Source organism: Limulus polyphemus, unplaced genomic scaffold (genome assembly GCF_000517525.1).
Source record: "Limulus polyphemus unplaced genomic scaffold, Limulus_polyphemus-2.1.2 Scaffold62, whole genome shotgun sequence".
Classification (NCBI taxonomy): Eukaryota; Metazoa; Arthropoda; class Merostomata; order Xiphosura; family Limulidae; genus Limulus; species Limulus polyphemus.
The window spans coordinates 521,587-542,098 of record NW_013665672.1 but is presented as its reverse complement, the minus strand read 5'-3'; the positions used below and the strand labels follow the sequence as shown (position 1 = coordinate 542,098).

Here is a 20,512-nt window from a genome sequence, read left to right as displayed (position 1 = left end):
GCCACACCTGCAACGTCTATCTGTGCCTCAATTGCCGCACCTATTAGCTCTTATTCCCTCTTGAAGTACTTCTTCAACAGATTGATGTGGTAGATCTTGGTCTTCCTATCTACTTTCACCTTGTAGTCCATTCTGTTAACTACTTATTGCACTTCAAAAGGTCCCTTCCAGTGCAGGGTGAGTTTGTTGTTGCCTGTAGGTAGCAGACCTATGACCTTCTGTCCGACCTTGAAACATCGATCCTTAGCTTTATTACCATAGAAGTGATTCTGACTGTCTTGAGCTGCATACAAACCCTCTTTAACTACTCGACAGGTCTCCTCCAGTCAATTTCTAAGGTCTAACACATACTGCCATGTGTTCCTCACTTCTGACCCTTTATCTCCTGTCCACAGTTCTTTCGATATCTACTTTGTGTCTCATACTGTTCTTTTGTACAATAACTCGAAGTGTGAAAATCCTGTACTCACTTATGGGACTTTTTGATAAGCAAATCATGCTGCCTGCAGGTATCTGTCCAAGTCACGTGGTCACTCCTGGCACATTTTCAGCATGCTCCTTAAGACTCCATCAACTCTCTTACGAAGCCAATTATATCTGGGGCTGTACGGGATGGTAAAGAGTTGCCTAGTGCTGATGAGTCTGCACATTTCTTGCATTAGTTCTTAGGTCGAATCAGGTCCACTGCTACTCTGCTGAATGACTCTTCAATGAGAGGCATCTCACCCAATGGCACCTTGGCCACCTTCCCTCTAGGAACTGTCCTTTGGCAGATGTCACAGGACCTGCAGAATCTGATCACATATCTGATGACCCCCAAATTATGGAAGTTGCTGGTAATTCTGTCTTCCATCTTCTTTGCTTCTAGGTGTCCTCCCACAATCGACTCATGCGATTCTGGTATTCTGTTGGTACTATAATCTGTTTAACTTCACCTGTAGAACCACCTTCATAGATCTGGTACAGCCCTTCCTTCTAGTCCACTATCCTGTAGGTCCCTTTCTCCTTGGTCTTGTGCTCGACTTTCTCCCAGGTACTGTCTCAAAGCTTCTGCAGTCTTTCGCTTGTACTTCCTTCCGTTCCCACAGACCTACCTTCGGGATGTCACACTTCGAGACTTGCAGGAGCTTGATTTCTTGCTTGCTTTTCTTTTCTTGAGCTTTGGTGATGACTGGTCTTTTTCTGATTCCTCTTAACCTCTACTGCCTGGCATATTGCCAATCACCAAGTCGTAGATATGTACCTTCATACATATGGCCTCAAAGTCTCCCATATAGTATAGAGTGACCACCTTTATTCCTGCTATGGGAAACTTCCTCACTGTCCATAAATCAGCACACACAGATGTACCTTGCCTGTCATCTAATCACCAGATACTAGATTGGTTCCCATTGCTGCACCTAGTATCTTGTAGGACTTTCAATTTCTTGTCCCTAGCATAGCCTTCACCTACTGGCATTTGTGGTCCATTAGCACCTCTTAATTTTTGTCACATACTCCAATCACCACTGGCACTTTGACCAATTTGCTAACTTTATCTGATCATCAATCCTGCACTCTTTAATCATGATGACAGCACTTCCTTTTAACTTGTCATAGTCCATGGCATCTTCTGACGTCATGCCAGCTTATACTTGTAGGCCTTTTCCTATAAGATAGGGTCTGAGACAGACTGCCCAGTCATCTTTGTCCCAGTTCTGACTTTGAGCAAATCTTTCATACCTCTCCAGGAAAGCATCCATGTAATATTTCTGTTCATCGAGTTTGGGCAGCTTGGGCCTCATTGTCATTCTTGGGTCTCTATCTTTCTGTTGGGTGAACTTGGCGATCTAAATTTGTGCTTTTATTCTATATTTTCCGTCTCTCTTCTCTCTCCTTTTCTTCTTTTTCTTTTTTTGGCTTTGTTTTATGCTCACATTCTATTTTAATTTTTCAATCTTTCTCTTTCTTCCTCTCTTCTGTTGATGCTCTTCTCTCTCTAAGTCTTGTTGTTGTTTAACAAACTGTAGTAGATTGCCAACTTTGAGGCCAAGTCACTGGCCCCTCTTTATCCACTTTTCAAAGTCAGTCAACATGGTTATATAGTGTGGTTGTGACCTCTACAATATTTTCACTAACACTGCAACAGTATGTATATAGGCTTCTTTGCCGCTGTTGTGTATATTTTCTTCTACTGCCATTTATCACTGTAGATCCTGGCTGTCTTTCCACTATCAGGTTTTGTAGGGCCGGATTCTTTACAGTAGATGTCTGTGACTTGTTGGCGATAAACTTCAACTATAAACAAATAGCAACACAGTACACTTGTTTTAAAACAGTATGTTAAAACAAATCAAACGTATATACAAATGTTTGTTACACTGTTGGTTACCACAGTTGTATCCAGAGGTGTAAATAATTGTCTCCTTTTCGTCAAAGTCCACACAGTTTGATTCAGTTACTTTAGAACACACTTGACAAGACGAATTATTATTCCTCACTCTGTTATTACAACACAGTCTTTGATAATTTCACTTTAAAAATCGCCACTATACACTCTATCCACCATACACGCTAAATTCACGATCACACAGCTATAACTAGAACTCGATAATGATTTTTAGACGCGTAGTTATACCCCGACAGAAGTCTAGAACATTCCATGCAGTAGTAGGTATTCTGATGCAATAATTCTCTGTTAAACCTACAAGAAACTCAGTAAGATCTAGCAGCATGATGCAATAATCTCACTAGTTTAAATAATCGCTAATTCATAACAACTAAACTACACAATGTACCATTCATAAACAGTCATGTAAACAAAAATAACTAAATATGACACCCGCGCTATATAATCTATCTAAATCATAACGCTCATATTAAACTTAAACTGAAACAGTCGTGTATATCTAACAGCTCGAAACTGCAATTTCCAGCGTAACAAACTTCCGCAATGGTTGCAAAGTCCATCTTAATCCACAGATCATGATAGCCTTTCACAAACCCTTTGTTGCACGTGGACGTCGCTTTCCGAGACCACATTTAAATAGACTAAAAGCACAAAAGTATGTTCATTGGAATCACATGTATGTTATGTGGTCGAACGGTTGAGCTGTGATTTTATTTCCTTCTCTTATCTTTCTTATGAAGACACCCGTTGATTTCGAGAAGTAATTGGAAGCTTGCGAGCCTTCGGAAACTTCAAATCTATGTTTATTATTTTGTCAGTTATTCCGTAAAATATGCCCGTTTTCATCGCAATGGTTTTTCGTTGGGAAGAATCTTATTCGTAATGATATCCCTTACGTTACTGATCAGGGCTATGACCCGAGTTCATTGCTGTTTTAAACGCCCTGCTGTACCAGTTTTTCTAATTTCACAAAGAACGCTGAAAACTCCCAACCAAGAAATGGTGTGTCTTTCAGCTGTACAACATTTAACAATCTGCTATTTGAATATTGTTCCTCAAGTAGATATTCCCCAGCCAATTTCTATCCTGGTGAGATTACACTATTGAGTGGTCGGGAATTTGCCGTCATTCAGGCATATAGGTGCTAAATGTGTTACTCGTAGAACCGAGGCTCGCCTCTGCGAGCACATACAAATCGTTGTTTTAAAGTATAATTAAGCCTCTATAATAGCATATATTATGTTAATACCTTAATACCAATACTTTATGTTATTCATATTAATGTGGCAGTTTTTCTAAGTTTTTTGTCTGTGTATTTGTTATTAAGCACAAAGCTACACAATGAGCAATCTTTACTGTTCCGACCACAAATATCAAAACCCGGTTTTTAATGTTAAAAGCCTTCAGACTTATTACTGAGCTGCTGGGAGACCGGTACTATTAAAGAGAGATACTTTTATTAAGCTTTTCTTTTAAAATAATTTGGTCTTATGGTTGAATAATATTAGTTTGAGTAATATAAAAGTTATTACTGTAATACACTGATAGGGCATGAGTTAGTATTAGTGTATCCGGACTTGGAATTTGATAATTTATAGTTCTCACCCCGTTTCCGCAGAAAAGTCACTAAGAACTTTGAGGATGTGGGTGTTCCATAAAAATGACTGTCAAATCACACTATTCGTTCTGACAAGAGTAGTTCAATAGTTGCCGGTGGTGCTGTTAACTGCTTTCCTTCTAGTCTGTCAATTTCAAAATTAGCGAACGCTATGTGTAGTTCTGCGTGAAAATTATAAATACAACAATAACTGATTAAGATACACTATGTTTCAGTTATTCAACAAGCTTTATTAGACTTGTCAAATCTCACCAGTGGCTCAGCGGTTAGCTTGAGAACTTATAGCGCTAAAATTCGGAGTTCGATCCATCCGTTGGACAGAGCTCAGATATCACATTTTGGAGCTTTGCACTTAAAGTAAACAAACGAAGACTTAACATCTATTGGGTTTTTTGAGTCCTTTTTAATTCATCATAAGTAACTTTAATTTATTTAGGTGAAAAAGAAAAGAAATCGTTAACATATTTACATATTTATTAAAGTATGTCTGCGGACTTACAAAGCTAGAAACCGGGTTTCGATACCCGTGGTGGGCAGAGCACAAATAGCCCATCGTAAATCTTTGTGCTTAACTAGAAACAAAGAAACGAAGACTTATTGCAGATAAACATAAAACAGGATTTAAATAAGATATCACATTTATGTCTGTTGAGACTGGCCCGGCATGGCCAGGTGGTTAGGGCGCTCGACTCGCAGAAAGCTCTCGTGTAGCTTTACGCGAATTTCAAAAAACAAACAAACAAACTGTTGAGACTAATTTGGTTTAAAAAAAAATGTTTTTAAAATCTTTATTAGTATAGTAAGAACATGTAAATGTGAATAACAATATATTATTTTAGACTCCCCAGCCATAACTGTCCCTAATGGTTACCTCGGAGCTGAACTGAAAACAACTGCTGTCCTGACCTGCTTGGTTGATTCATTTCCTTCTCCTCGTATCTACTGGGTTAAAGGAAACGGAACCGGTCTCAACTCAGGAAGGAAATATGACATCAAAGTGAGTCCTGCCGAGGAAAAGAAGATTGAAGGCATTCTTAGGATCCATAACCTCCAAAAAATGGACCTGGGAGTTTATAAGTGTTTGGCCAAAAATCTCGTAGGAATAGCTGTAGCGGAAATCTATTTATATGGTTAGTTAATTCGCTAAAGGTTGCAACATTGACCTCTATCTTCCCAGACGGTATAGAATAACTGATAGAAACGTCTTTATAAAATTTCAACGAATCATTAAGTTAAAATGCATTATAATATTTATTAGTTACGTACTCATTTTTTCATTCCTACGTACCAGCTAATAGAACATTTTAAAATATGTTTCTCTCAATTTTATTTTAATTTAAGCATTTGTTATCTAAAGCTAAGGAATGTTGTTCTCATGTAAAACATATTTCTAAAACTTTATAAGTATATTTTATCTAATTTTTTATTTGATCATTTCAACATTTGAAAGTTCATAAGAAGCCTTCACATAACTAAACGTATTATTTTATACACAACTGGTTCTCTTAAAGCAACCAAAATCAAACCTAGCCATAAACATAGGTAATGTATTTTGTATATTTTCTGTTTATAAAGGTATCATGCCAAAGTATCATATATAATTACATAAAAAATAATCGTATTTTTCAGAAAAATAACATGATAATCATGACTTACTGCTACTTGTATGAACCTTTTATTCAAATTACTTATATTATTTAACAATATCCAAGCCTCATCCATCCACCCACCCAGTGGACCAGAGGTTAGCTTGAGGGAATCACAACGCTAAACATAGGAGATTGATACCAGCGGTGAGCACAGCGCAGGTAGCCCAAGATGTAGCTTTGCGCTTAAACATACAAACAAACAATATCTAATTACAGTATGGCTAATAATTTTTCTGTATCAAGTGGACAGTTTTGGGTTACATGCAATTTTCTTAAACTCAATATTATATGGTTTGTCACTTAATTTCAAAATTATGGGCCCCAGTAGCTCAACGGTAAGTCTGCAGGTTTGACACTAAGAATCGGGTTTCGACACCCGTAGTGAGGAGAGCTTAACAACAACCAAACTACTCAAAATTATGGATAGTTATCACAGATAGCCCTCACTGTAGACTTGCGCAGATTTCAACAAACAAACGCTCTAAGTTTGTATTAGAGATACCAGTTCTAAATCCATTCATGCATGATGATAACTTGTCAAAGGAAACTAATTACTTGCTAGACTTTGAAATATATAGCCACTTTCTTAAGAGAGTATCTACAACTGTTCACTCCTTGTTCGATAGAGATGAAATTATTCAACAAAGATCCAACTTCTGGAACTGACAGTGAATTCCTTGAATAAATTCGTTAAGCTAAACACGACATGTGACCTAACATGTAAATATTAGATTATTGTGATAAAATAACTAATTACTTTAAATATTAATATCTGACTAATATGGTGTCTATAACAAGGAAACACACATGGGTGAATTGTGAAATACAGTACAATTATATTTTACACAAAATGTTTAATGTATATTATTCTAATCATAAACTCTAACTGTATTTATAATACATCCTAAAAAGTTACAAGTTGCGTTTATGTACTACACATAATTTTGTGTATTTCACATTCCCTTATTGATACTTACTTTATTACAAATACTAGAACAAGTATTCAAACTTAAGAAAAGATAACTCATCAGTTCAAATTTTTATCTAAACGTTCTTTGTCGGTTACCATACTTATATCAAATTTTAAATACTATTTATCTATATTGTATACTTTGCTAATGTTTCAGCTGCTCGCCGGTGGGACAGCGGTAAGTCTTCGGTGGACACAGCAAATAGCCCGATGTGGCTTTGCTATAAGATAATACACAAACACATACTCTCACCTTCTTCGAGAGCAATGTATGCAATAAAACAAACTACAAACATTTTTATCGACGATTAAAGAAAGAGGTTTTCCGGAACCACAGACGACTTTTTCTGTTTACGTGGTCTGGCATGGCCAGGTGGTTAGGGCGCTCGACTCGCAATCTGCGGATCGCTGGTTCGAATCCCCATCCCACCAAATATGCTCGCCCTTTTAGCCGTGGGGGCGTTATAATGTGACGGTCAATCCCACTATTCGTTGGTAAAGGAGTAGCTCAAGAGTGGGTGGTGATGACTAGCTGCCTTCCCTCTAGGCTTACACTACTAAAGTAGGGACGGCTAGCGCACATAGCCCTCGTGTAGCATTGCGCGAAATTCAAAACAAACAAACTGTTTACGTTACCATAATCTTCTTTCACAGATATTGATTTTAATTACATAGGGTGAACACTTGAGCAAAGAACTTCCTTTGGAAATAAAAAGTCAACCATTATTTTACAAAGTATATTTACCCACTAACTTTTTTCTTACGTCCTAAAAACCAGTAGGTTAACAAAGTATTACATTATTATCATATTATTAGTTTTGGGGATTGTAACGGCCCGGTAGTTAACGTGCAGGAATGTGGATACAAGGTCTATGGTTTGCGCTCCTTTACTGTAGAAAAAATAAAAAATAAATCGCCATCCGCACTTTTGGCCGTGGGTGTATTATAAGAAGAGTGACAGTCAAATCTCACTATTCGATTAGAGCAGCCCAAGAGTTAGTTTATAACTTTAAAATTAAACACGGCTAACGCAGATAGCCCTAGAGTAGTAGTGGACGAAATTCAACATTAAACAAACAAATATTAGTTTGTATAATTTTTACAAGAATTATTTGTACTATTATTGTCATATTCCATTCAGTTATGTTTCCCAAATTCAGAAGTGGTGGTACTGTCTTTGGCGGATTTCAAGGATTCCGCCTCATAGAAGGAGACATGGTACAATACCAGATGTTCAAATGCTAAACACTCTGTTTAGTGTACATGTATTACTTTCAAAGAAGAACTCCCCACCCCCAAACAGTGATATAATTTGTTAAGACATTTGTTAACAATAAAGCTTGAGACCTGTTAAGGCCACCATTTTAAAACCCGAAAATAAATATTATGAACATTGATAATTTACTTTATTTAATGAATGGGATTTGTAAGCCACATAAATAAAAATGCGACTATATCAAACTTAAAACTGCGTAAATAATGATGATGCTCATAGATTAAGAGGGAACACATCCACAGAATTAAATAACTTACGTTCATAACCCCGTAGTGTTCAAGAGCATCTATTAAAGTTAAGGTCATAATTCCAAAACGAGTGTGCTACAATAACCTACACAATTACAAACGAGTTAAGGCATAACATTGTTTGTTTGTTTGAAGTTACGCACAAAGCTACACAATGAGGTATCTGTGCCCTGCCCACCACGGGTATCGAAACCTGGTTTCTAGCGTTGTAATCCGGAGACATACCGCTGTGCTCCTGGGGGGATAAGGCATAGCAGATAAATTAATTGTGGTAAAGGCCATAATATCCAGATAGGCGTGTTGCATTAACCTTTGTAGTTACATAGAAATTAAGGCATAGCAGATAAATCCATAGATTTGACAAAGACAAAGGAACACCGCTAGCTTTGAAAAACATAATTTGTTATCGAAAAAAAAAAGCAGATAAGATCCCTAGTACGCATTACTCACATAAGCATGCTAAAATGTTACTTGATATTGTACGTATACAATAATTTAACCTAAAAGTTGTATCATCTAAACTTCTTTAATTTATAAATTCTTATTAACCCTTATTCTTGATACACATTCTGTTTTTGAAAACTGCAGAGTGAATTGTTGGATGTTCAACTATTTATATAATGTTGTTTATCTTTAGAATTACAACCAAAGACAACGACTACAAAAGCAACAACAAGCGAATACTTTAGTCTTATCGTTACAGCGCCAGAAGGTAAGTTGGCTCTTATCGTAAAATCATTCCCCAGTTGTGAACAGTGAGTAAAACCCACTTAACATACACGTTTGGTTATTCATATTGCTGACTTTATCAACATCAAATATTTTCATGATCTGGGATCACAAATGTCTAATATGTACAATATGTGTAAAAGGGAAAACGACTAACATTCGGATGTCAGATATGTCCAACTAAATTAACACCGTGAAACAGATAGAAAGACTAACATTTGGGTGTCAAATATTTCGAACTAAAACTCTGTGAAACAATAAAAACGACCAACATTTAGATATACAATACGTACAACTAAATTAACACTGAGAAACAGATAAAAAGACTAACATTTGGGTGTCAAATATTTCGAACTAAAACTCTGTGAAACAATAAAAACGACCAACATTTAGATATACAATACGTACAACTAAATTAACACTGAGAAACAGATAAAACGACTAACATTTGGGTGTCAAATATTTCGAACTAAAACTCTGTGAAACAATAAAAACGACCAACATTTAGATATACAATACGTACAACTAAATTAACACTGAGAAACAGATAAAAAGACTAACATTTGGGTGTCAAATATTTCGAACTAAAACTCTGTGAAACAATAAAAACGACCAACATTTAGATATACAATACGTACAACTAAATTAACACTGAGAAACAGATAAAACGACTAACATTCGGATGTCAAATATGTCCAACTAAATTAACACTGTGAAACAGATAGAAAGACTAACATTTGGGTGTCAAATATTTCGAACTAAAACTCTGTGAAACAATAAAAACGACCAACATTTAGATATACAATACGTATAACTAAATTAACACTGAGAAACAGATAAAAAGACTAACATTTGGGTGTCAAATATTTCGAACTAAAACTCTGTAAAACAATAAAAACGACCAACATTTAGATATACAATACGTACAAATAATTAACACTGAGAAAAAGAGAAAACAACTAACATTCGCATTGAGAAATATATTAAACTCGCTACTATGAGTATTCAATATTTGTAATTCATAAGCCTCCTTTTTTACATAAAAATGTTTAGCAAAAAGTTATTATTGCCTTCTTCCTCTTTCTCCAGATTTCTGGCTCCTACTTATTTTTTCAGGACAGAAATATGGATAAAAATATCAAATATTTTGTCAATTTCTCCAGCATTGTCAACCCGTTGTATTTAAGAATTATCGTAATATGAAGTACATTTGGATAAAATAATAAACACATTTACTTTTACTTTGTCCATTTCATGTCATCCTCTGGAAATTAAGATCAAACTATAGTACTTCATAACAAATTTAATTTCCGAAATAAACCTTTATTGATAAAGTAAACATACATTTTCTATCCCATAAGTTATTCTTATGGAAAGTTTCATTAAACACTTTGTGTTTTTCGTTTACTCACAACTACACATTATTATTCGTCATTTATTTGATCAACTTCACAAACATATACACATACAACCTTTAAACCAGCTGGAACAATCACATGAGCTATGAAAAAAAAAGGCAATTTCACACTTTCATTAGAACGAAACTGTGTAATTTATGACTGATACTAAAACAGTGATAATATATAATAAGAACAATGAAACTTTGATATTAACTTTTTTGTCCTTTTTATTCGAAATTTCATTACTCATTAAAGGGAAAGCTAGTGTTCATTATGGTTGAAGTGCTAAGTAGCCTTAGCAATACAAAAGAACACGAATGTTTTTAAGAATATTTATTAGAAATAACATACGATGCATTCACCACATTAGCTGAATTTAAACTAATTTTCTTAATGCATCCTTAAAAACTTTTATTGATAAACTAATTAGATGAAAGTGATCTCATTTCGCTTGTAAAGATAGAAATGTACTGAAACAGATACGTTTTATTTGGTGTTTTATTTTCGAGAGTTGAATTTAAAATGGTAAATTACTCTTCATGTTTAATATTTCTCTTATCTTAACTTCCTTCGATGGTAAACTATAGAAACCTAATCATCACAAAACTACAGAAAGCAAGTACAAGTCAATTAGGCAATTCAGACACACAAAAATGTTCTTTGTTTTTCAAACCACGTAAGTGGCTTTGTTTAATATTTGTTCAATGATGTATATTATAGTAAAAAGTGCTAAAAAAGAGATAAAATTTGAGATTGAATACCAGTATCCGCTGTTTTCATGACATCACGACTATATACATTGTAAGTTCGTACATGTCTTAAATATAACAATAACTTTTGTAATCGCTACTGTTCACTGATCTATAACGTACTGAATTTACTTAAGGCCTAATTCTACTGTATTATATAAGCCATTACATAGGCTCTTGTCACTTTAATATGGTTCTTGTTATTAATAATAGAATTTTTGGTTTAACGTTCACAAATTGCCAATTTTACTGAATAATGGTTGAAAGGAAATACAATGTCGGCAATAACAAACAATAAAACAGTATTCATTTAGAAAAATATGTTTGTGACTTTTATTTTTTGAAATCTAAAATTCGCACAACGTAAGATCTAAACAAACAATAAATTTCTGTTGCATACTAAAAAATTGCGAGGTACAATAACAAGAATAAAAAAATTTTAACTTTTAGTTAACTCTTTTTTTTTCCACCGGTTTTAGGAATATACATCTTCTATTATTAAAATTTCACTGACGAAGCTGAATAAAGTTTTTTTTATTATTCAGTACTTCGCCATTTCTTTAGGATTGTTTTAAAATATAAGAAAGTAGTTGATTTTCTACAACTAGACACCAGTAGTTTTAATAAAGAATTATTCATTACTGAATTTCTTCATAGTGGTTTCTACAGTAGTGTTTAGTTATACATTTGAGAGGCTTCCGTGCGTGATAAAAGTTCAAGTTACAGAGTTTGGTGCGTGATACCAATGATTTTTATAAAGACGCATACGTCTACAATATTAAAGCTTGAAACGTTCCACACGTACTTATAATTTCATAAGAACCATTGTTTTAATAATTTTAATTACATAATTAACTAGGTCTTACATGTCATTTATGAGGCTGATATCTCACATAGTTGGCATTTTATTAAAAAGAAAAACTAAATTGTCCACTTGGATGAAAGACTTTTGATAATAGAAAAAGGACTTTATAGATCCAGATACACACCTATCGTTTCTTATATCAGAACAAAAAAATATATCAATGTTTTCGACAAGATTTGATGTCTGGAGATGATACTCAATTCTAGCGATAAGATTAAAAGTTAAAGTTATCTGTACCTGTACCTCTCGTCCCACGGTGAGTCAGCAATAACGGACTTACAACGCTAAAATGCAGCGTTCGATTCATCGCGGTGGATAGAACGCAGGTAGCCCATTGTGTGGCTTTGCGCTAAAACAAACAAACCACATCTCTATGTTAAATTTCTCAAGGAGAATAATTGTTTCTTTTTTTTTGTTTAAGAATTTAGTGAGACATTTTTATTACTTGTAATAAGGTCTTTCTCTTAAGTTACAGCGTGAAGTTTTAATTAAACTTCTTCGCTTAGGAAAACATCTAATTCCCAAGACCACCTCGCGAACTGAGTACTTGCAGTATAAAATGGGGTTCCCAGCACCAGTAATAGAAACACATCTGCTGAACTTCCCTACACATTTTCAAAATTCCTCAATAACATGAAGGCCGAGCCAGGCGAAGTTCCTTTAAAGCAATATATTGGAAACTTGTCAATAAAATCTGTTCGGATAAACAGAATTAACTTATCCATGTTGGAATATTATGAGAGCATTTTTGCTCACAGATAGAAAATTCTTCCAATAAAGATTTGGGAGAAGTCATGTATTCCATGAGGGGAGAACCTATTATAATATTACTGGAAGGTGTAAATGGGTGGAAATAAAAGCTACCCAAGAATGAAGCGTGTAATAATATAATAGTTGTTCAAACACTGGGTTATTGAAACTGCTGTCCTAAATTAACTAAATGTTATGAGTTCAGATTCCACACGTGGACAAGTTTTGGATAATCATTATCTCAGTTCTCATTCAAACAAACTTTTAAATGTAAAACACTTCGAACGATCACACATTCCTTTTTATTTGTCAATAATTCTGATAACATATTGTTAAAACATTGAAAATGCCACAACAATACCGAACTTTGAACTATTTTTTTAGGTGGTCGAAATAACATCAGTGATGATGATGATGATTCAACTGCCATAGCAACAAAGTTAGGAACCCTTGAAGATTCTTCAATAGGTTTGTAGATTTTATTCTCTAGCACTTCATAAGTTCTGCATATATTTTACTAGTTAATTTCTCTTCGGCAAAACTCATTAGTTGCACTTTATTGATTAAAAGGTTAACAGAGTTAAGAAGCTAAAAATATATGTTTGAAATGAATATTGTATACAGTTTTAGCTACGTATATTATTTCCGTGCTCAATCTCTAAGAAGTTACTGGTGCTTGAATTCATTGTTTCGAAACTGTTTTCAATATTTTCCTTTAGTTTGTTAATTATCTTGTTATACTGATGAGAGTAATGAATAAAATTTTGTTGAAAAAATGAATAATATATCAACCAATATTTCCATATATATACGACTAAATATGTTTCTGAATAACGTAATATTCTTTATTATTATAATACAGGTAATATCTTATTAATTATCTATCTAATTTTCTGATCCAATAACATCATAACGAAAGCCTGAGAATGAAAAAATACCCACAACAATCAATAATATTGCTGCTAAATCCTGCTATTAAAATCAATTCAATTTTATAACATATCACTTATTTATGGTAATCAATGCTTAAAATTAGATCAATAAGCCTGTGAAATTTCGCGGGAATACCAAAATTTCGCTTATCTGAAATAGTATAATATCTTACACAGATGAAGGTGTTCAGAGCCTGTAGTGTGGATAACAACAATATAATATCTTACACAGGTGAAGGTGTTCAGAGCCTGTACTGTGAGTAACAACAATATAATATCTTACACAGGTGAAGGTGTTCAGAGCCTGTACTGTGGGTAACAACAATATAATATCTTACACAGGTGAAGGTGTTCAGAGCCTATACTGTGAGTAACAACAATATAATATCTTACACAGGTGAAGGTGTTCAGAGCCTGTACTGTGGGTAACAACAATATAATATCTTACACAGGTGAGGGTGTTCAGAGCCTGTACTGTGGGTAACAACAATATAATATCTTACACAGGTGAGGGTGTTCAGAGCCTGTAGTGTGGATAACAACAATATAATATCTTACACAGGTGAAGGTGTTCAGAGCCTATACTTGGCAAGTACTTTCGCGCAAAATTTGAGATCTGAAAAAGCTATCCTTCTGAATGAATCTTACTTACTATGGAAAGGAATTATTCTTAGTTCTTTATTATCTAATTAAACTCACAAGTCAATCTTCACAAAATCTTTTAGAAATTTTGTTTATTTCACACTTGTTTACAGAGTGCTCTAATAAATACCATATATCATTAAATAACACTTTAGAAATAACTTGTATAAATTAAAAAGATGAATAATTTGTTTTCCAGTGAAACAAATAGACCTTAATTTTTAGATGACACAAATTATGTGTTTTTTTCAAAATAATAAGCTACCTACCACATCTAAGTAAACACTGTTTTGGATGGTTACTTTCTTTGGCTTATGCTTCCTTTCAGCTCAACCTGTAACTATTAGTTTGGTTTTCTTACATAGATATATAAATATATGGCTTATAGGCAAAATATTTGCTTTGCTTCACTAATAATACGTTCTGGTGGCATTGTATGTTTTATGCTTTCGAATTAAAAAAAATATATATACTAAATCATGTTGGTCAATGCGAGCTTTATAAGAAATTCGAAAATGTAATTTTAAAATCGTATTCTTTAGTTTATCTTCTGAAAAATGTTAATCCGAATCCGGCATGAATTCTACGAACTCAAACTCGTACAATCATTCTTGTGATCTGCGGGTTTTCGAAACCGCTTGTCATTCTTTATTTTATCTATTTGTTAGTAATATGAAACTAACTATAAGGCACAGTTCAATTTAAAATTTTGTTTACTCATTTATTTTTGCAAATAACGCTTTAATTCTGTTTCTACCCTAAACTTCCATCAAGCAAAATCAATAATCGCGAAGATTCTTAACATAGTAAAATCGAATGACATAATGGTAATTCAACTATAATGTTTTCCATTTGGCTTTAATCAGACATCTTACACTTACTAGTTTGAAAAGTGAAATAAACCAAAAGTACAGTAGTTTTATAGTTCAAAAGTTATATAATACGACTTTACTACAACCTTAAAACATACTTAACAGCATCAGAGGAACAAAAGACATGATTAATTTCACAAATCAAGTACAAACTTTATTCACTATCACCAGGTGGTGCCGATAAGGCAAGTGCGAGATACATATTTAAAAAAAAAGGAAAGAAAAAAAACGTTAATAGGAATAGGTGATTAAACACAAATTTAAATTGGCTTTCCGTAGAAACCGATGTTCTGAAACACAAATTTAATGGAGCAGATGAAGGAAGTCGTATTTGAAAGAACACAACAACAGTGTATATATGCATAGGGGTGAAATAAGACAAATTTGGGAGTAAACATAGTGGTGTGAGAATAATACAACCTGTAGCTCTGCCAGTTGATACATATGCAGAACATATTTATGAAAACAATAAACAATAGATGGCACTGCAAGTTACACTTAGAACCGTATTTATTTATCACGTAATGCTATTAGGAACTACCCACTTATAATACTTGAGAAAATAACCACATTCAACATTGTGTAATTACTGCTATTTATCATGTTCTACCTTGTCTAGAGTCCGTTGTTGAAATGCACAGAAGGTATATTGAAATTCTGATGTGATTTGCATTGATACTGTTGTATTCGAAGTGAAATCAAATTTACTGTGTTTCAACGTCGCTTTGCAGCGTGAGCTATAATGTTTTTCATATATATGTGTTTATGCAACTGACAAAGGTCTAGGCTGTGTAATTCTCTTACTACCTATATGTTTATACATAAACTTATTTTCTGTCAGCCCTGTATGTTACTAGCTGGCTAAAAATTTAATACACTGGTCTTACAGAACTTTTATCATAATTTTACTCATCTGATGCTACATTCAGTTCCCTCAAAAACCAGTAATACATCTTAGCAACAGAGCTGGCACACAAAGGTTAAACAACTATGCTCAACACATCCTGGAAGTTATACTTGTACATCAGCCTGCCCCAGTTACATGAGAACTGTTTTCAAGAGACAGAAAATCCCACACACTTAAAAAACGAACATACAAGACAGCTAAGAATAAGTCGCACTGACGTCCATCGCTCCCTGAATATTACATAACAGATGCTGAGATCCAGAGTTAGGGTTCTCTGCTATATGAGAACTACACATCTTGAATTTTGGTAAACAACTAAATACCTATATCTTATATATCACAGAGGTATGGGGTATTATGATGATAAACTCATCACAGCTTTTTACCCATTTATCGTCACTTCTGACACTAAATAACCTTTACAATTAAAACAAACTAACAATTTAATTCACGAGCATGTAACCTCCCTACTGCATTCAAATTCTTGGGTGCACAACAAACGAACATCCCAATGAATGCATACCACTAGATAGATTTAGGCCAGGACAATAGCTTTCACACTCTACTGAACATTACTCACCTCTCCTCTTCCAGGATCCAACAGCTCAAAAAGGTAACGGGCTGCCATCTAGAGAATGAACTGGATCTGGCAATGAGCACATCTGAGTGTATCATGAAGATATCCATTCCCACTTGGATGCTAGTCAATGGAGTACGAGGCATCCATGAAAGTTCAGATCCTGACTACATTAACTTAATCTAGTTATTCACCATCGTTATCATCAATTTTGATGTTAAATGGGCGGCACTGGAGCTTGGATTTGGGTTTTTAGAAGATGTCGCTTCCTTGAATGACGTCTTGGCATAACTTTGGTTCTTGGTGGTTTCCCTAAATATGACCGCCTTTCTTCATCCCTTTTTAGGGTCTCCTCTATGGACAAGTTACTTTTTTTTTGTTCAATGATTTCTTCACTCAGAGCATTGTGTAGCCAATAAGTTACAGACAAAGTGGGTTTTTCAATCATTAAAGGTTAATGCTTGGAACCTCCTTCGACCATCATATCTGATGCTGACATGGTAATATTGCCATCCCCTTCAGAAGTATCAGAGATGTAAGAAGTCTCATTATTGAATACAGTGCATTTAGGGTAGAGTTACCAGTAACACAACAAGTTGTTGGCTCCAAAAGTTTCTCCACTTCCATTCTTACTTTTATATTCAATAAGTTCAGTTTCAGTACTAAACATACCTGTGACTTTTTTTTCTTCCTGTTTGAGCAGAGGAAGAGACAGAATCTGTGGCTTTATTCTTCCTGTTTAAGCAGAGGAAGAAACAGAATCTGTGGCTTTGTTCTTCCTGTTTAAGCAGAGGAAGAAACAGAATCTGTGGCTTTGTTCTTCCTGTTTAAGCAGAGGAAGAGACAGAATTAATCATTTTGTGTCCTTACACGCTTAAAGTCCAGGACTCAGCAGAGAATAGATTAGAGGACATAATATGGCTATACAGGAATACATGATCATGATTTGAAATAGTTGTTTTGGATTTAAAATTTAGTCCCTTTACTAGAAAGGGAAGAGTTTCAGAAGAACACGTACGAGGCCTAAAATCTGCAGACAATCTTGGTGAGTGTGATTGCTTTACGTACATCTGTATCAAATATTTTAGCTCAGTGAAAATTGTCAAGAGTATTTTTATATGATTTGTTTTTATTTTGTTTTCTATACAAACACGTGAAAGACTAATAGAAGTTATTATGTCAGCTACTAACATAGCAATTAGCACAGTTAGGTTTACTAGTATTTCCTTAGTTTCAATATTGCTGTAAATGGAACATCAGTGCATTGAGATACGGAGTATATACTGTCGTTATGGCAGAAGATTTACTTGATCGTTCACATATAAGCACCAACTATTTTGCCACTACCAAGGTAAATTAGGTGGATATTCTTTACACAGTCTGTGATTTTTTTCTTCAGTATCTTAACCAAACATTCTTCGATTTGTGATTTTGTATGATCTAGCACTTTTCAAATTAAGCTCCAGGGTATATTTCATGTGCATGGCTTTGCTTAAAATGTAACATCTTCACTCAATAAATCAAGCGCTTTTTGACTCTCTAGGCTTAATTTCTACTCCACTTTCACGATATTACAAGTATAGCTTAATTACCTTCGACTAAATCTTAACATATTGTTATCTTGTACTTCCATATCTACTTCATGTTTTGAAAGTTACGTATGAATATTCTAAACGTATAACAACACGTGCAAGATCATATTGCATATTAATACAGAGAGAACGAGAAATGCAAAAAAAAATTATTAATAAAAGAATCAGTTCTTGATCACACATCAAGCTGAAAATTATTACTTATTACTTATCGTGACTGTATTTCATTTTCAAAATGTAATGATTTTTCTAGCATTAAAAATAATATGCTTCTTATATTTATTTGGATAATTTTTTTCCACTGAATTTGTTCATCTTTTCTGAATCTCTGGACATACCCTTTAATTTTTATGTTTTTTTGCTTTGTAAATCAGTTACGAAGAGTAAGAACTGAGATTACTACCTGGAAAGTTAATATGTAGAATACAACCAAACAGTATCCAGAGAAATGTGTTCTGTAGAAGTTCTTTCCAAAATAATTTCTACAAGTATATACATGTGTGTGTGTGTGATATTATTCTCCACTGACATGCAGTTGAGAACACCTGTCTTCGTTACAAGAAAATATCATATTTCTTTTTCAATGTTTATGTATAATTCTTGTAATTCGATTTTTATTTGGTACTCTAAATCATAAGATTTGGTGCTAACTAAATTATACTTTACGTCTTTTATAAAGTTCCTTTACAAATTTTCGAAAATTACATAGAATATAATCATAGAAATAATGTAATAAGTTGCTTCCCAGAATACTTTTCGCGCAAAGCTACACGAGGGGCATCTGCGCTAGTCGTCCCTAATTTAGCAGTGTAAGACTAGAGGGAAGGCCAACTCTTGGGCTACTCTTTTACCAACGAATAGTGGGATTGACCGCTATATTATAACAACCCCACGGCTGAAAGGGCGAGCATGTTTGGTGTGACGGAGATTCGAACCCGCGACCCTCAGATTGCGAGTCGAGCACCCTAACCACCTGGCCATGTCAGGCCCCGCAATCACTGATAAATAGTTCTAGCTACATATTCTCTAATAGATCGAAATTCAATATTATCTGAAATCTCGTCCCTGGTATGACAAGATCCAGGAAAGAAATGCTATGAACACCATGTTGACTTTTGTTAAACTTCATACCTGCGAGATGAACATAATATTCTCATAAATCACAATGAAACATACTTCATCTCAGAGGCAGTATAAAAACATATGCCTTGAAAAATTCCTATCAGTCGCTGAAATGTTGCAGATGTATTTTCAATGCTCTTTAACACGATAATAGGTTCTACTAACTCGACTAAGTGCGATCGTTAAAATTCACTGTTTCCGTCGTATAATAACACAATTGAAAAAAAAATATTCACTATGTTTATCTAACTTATGTAGACAGTTTATATACACCATTTATCGTATCTTTAGACAGTAGATTCACGTACAAAGCTACAGTTATTTCATACAGCTTGCACGAAGTCATGATAATTCAACCAATCCATTTTGATTTGCTTCCAAGACTAAAGGTTACAGCATAGGTAATGAACTCATATAAATTATCATTTTGTATGATTATTGATAGAGAGTTTCTTGATGATACAAAATGCATCACTCAGTTGTCTGGTTATGACATCGAGCATTATTTTAACAGGGTACGTACATTTAGGCAATAGAGGTTGACCATACAATTAGAACCAATTGCCAGACCAAATAACTAAATGACAGATTTCCTCACGATTCGCATCAGTTTCCAAATTTATCTCAGCAGTTTTGTTAATGCATTAGTGGCAACGTTAGAACCTCTATAAATTTCAGTAGATATTTAGACAATAGAGATTGACCTTACAACCAATTGCCAGACAAAATAACTAAATGACAGATTTCCTCACGATTCGCATCAGTTTCCAAATTTATCTCAGCAGTTTTGTTAATGCATTAGTGGCAACGTTAGATCCTCTATAAATTTCAGTAGATATTTAGACAATAGAGGTTGACCTTACAACCAATTGCCAGACAAAATAACTAAATGACAGATTTCCTCACGATTCGCACCAGTTTCCAAATTTAACTCAGCAGTTTTGTTAATGCATTAGTGGCAACGTTAGATCCTCTATAAATTTCAGTAGATATTTAGACAAAACAGGTTGCCAGACAAAATAACTAAATGACAGATTTCCTCACGATTCGCATCAGTTTCCAAATTTAACTCAGCAGTTCTGTTAATGCATTAGTGGCAACGTTAGATCCTCTACAAATTTCAGTAGATATTTAGACAAAACAGGTTGCCAGACAAAATAACTAAATGACAGATTTCCTCACGATTCGCATCAGTTTCCAAATTTAACTCAGCAGTTCTGTTAAT

At 34.3% G+C, this 20,512-nt stretch overlaps 1 protein-coding gene across 1 annotated transcript in view; it reads left to right on the top strand.

The window, feature by feature from the left end:
- Positions 1-20,512, top strand: part of LOC106464661 (lachesin-like) — a 171,104-nt gene that overhangs the window by 140,524 nt on the left and 10,068 nt on the right. The window contains exons 6-8 of the mRNA XM_022392984.1: positions 4,847-5,137; positions 8,788-8,862; positions 13,028-13,111. Of these exons, the coding sequence (XP_022248692.1) occupies positions 4,847-5,137; positions 8,788-8,862; positions 13,028-13,111 (450 nt within the window). The remainder of the gene's footprint in view (positions 1-4,846; positions 5,138-8,787; positions 8,863-13,027; positions 13,112-20,512) is intronic.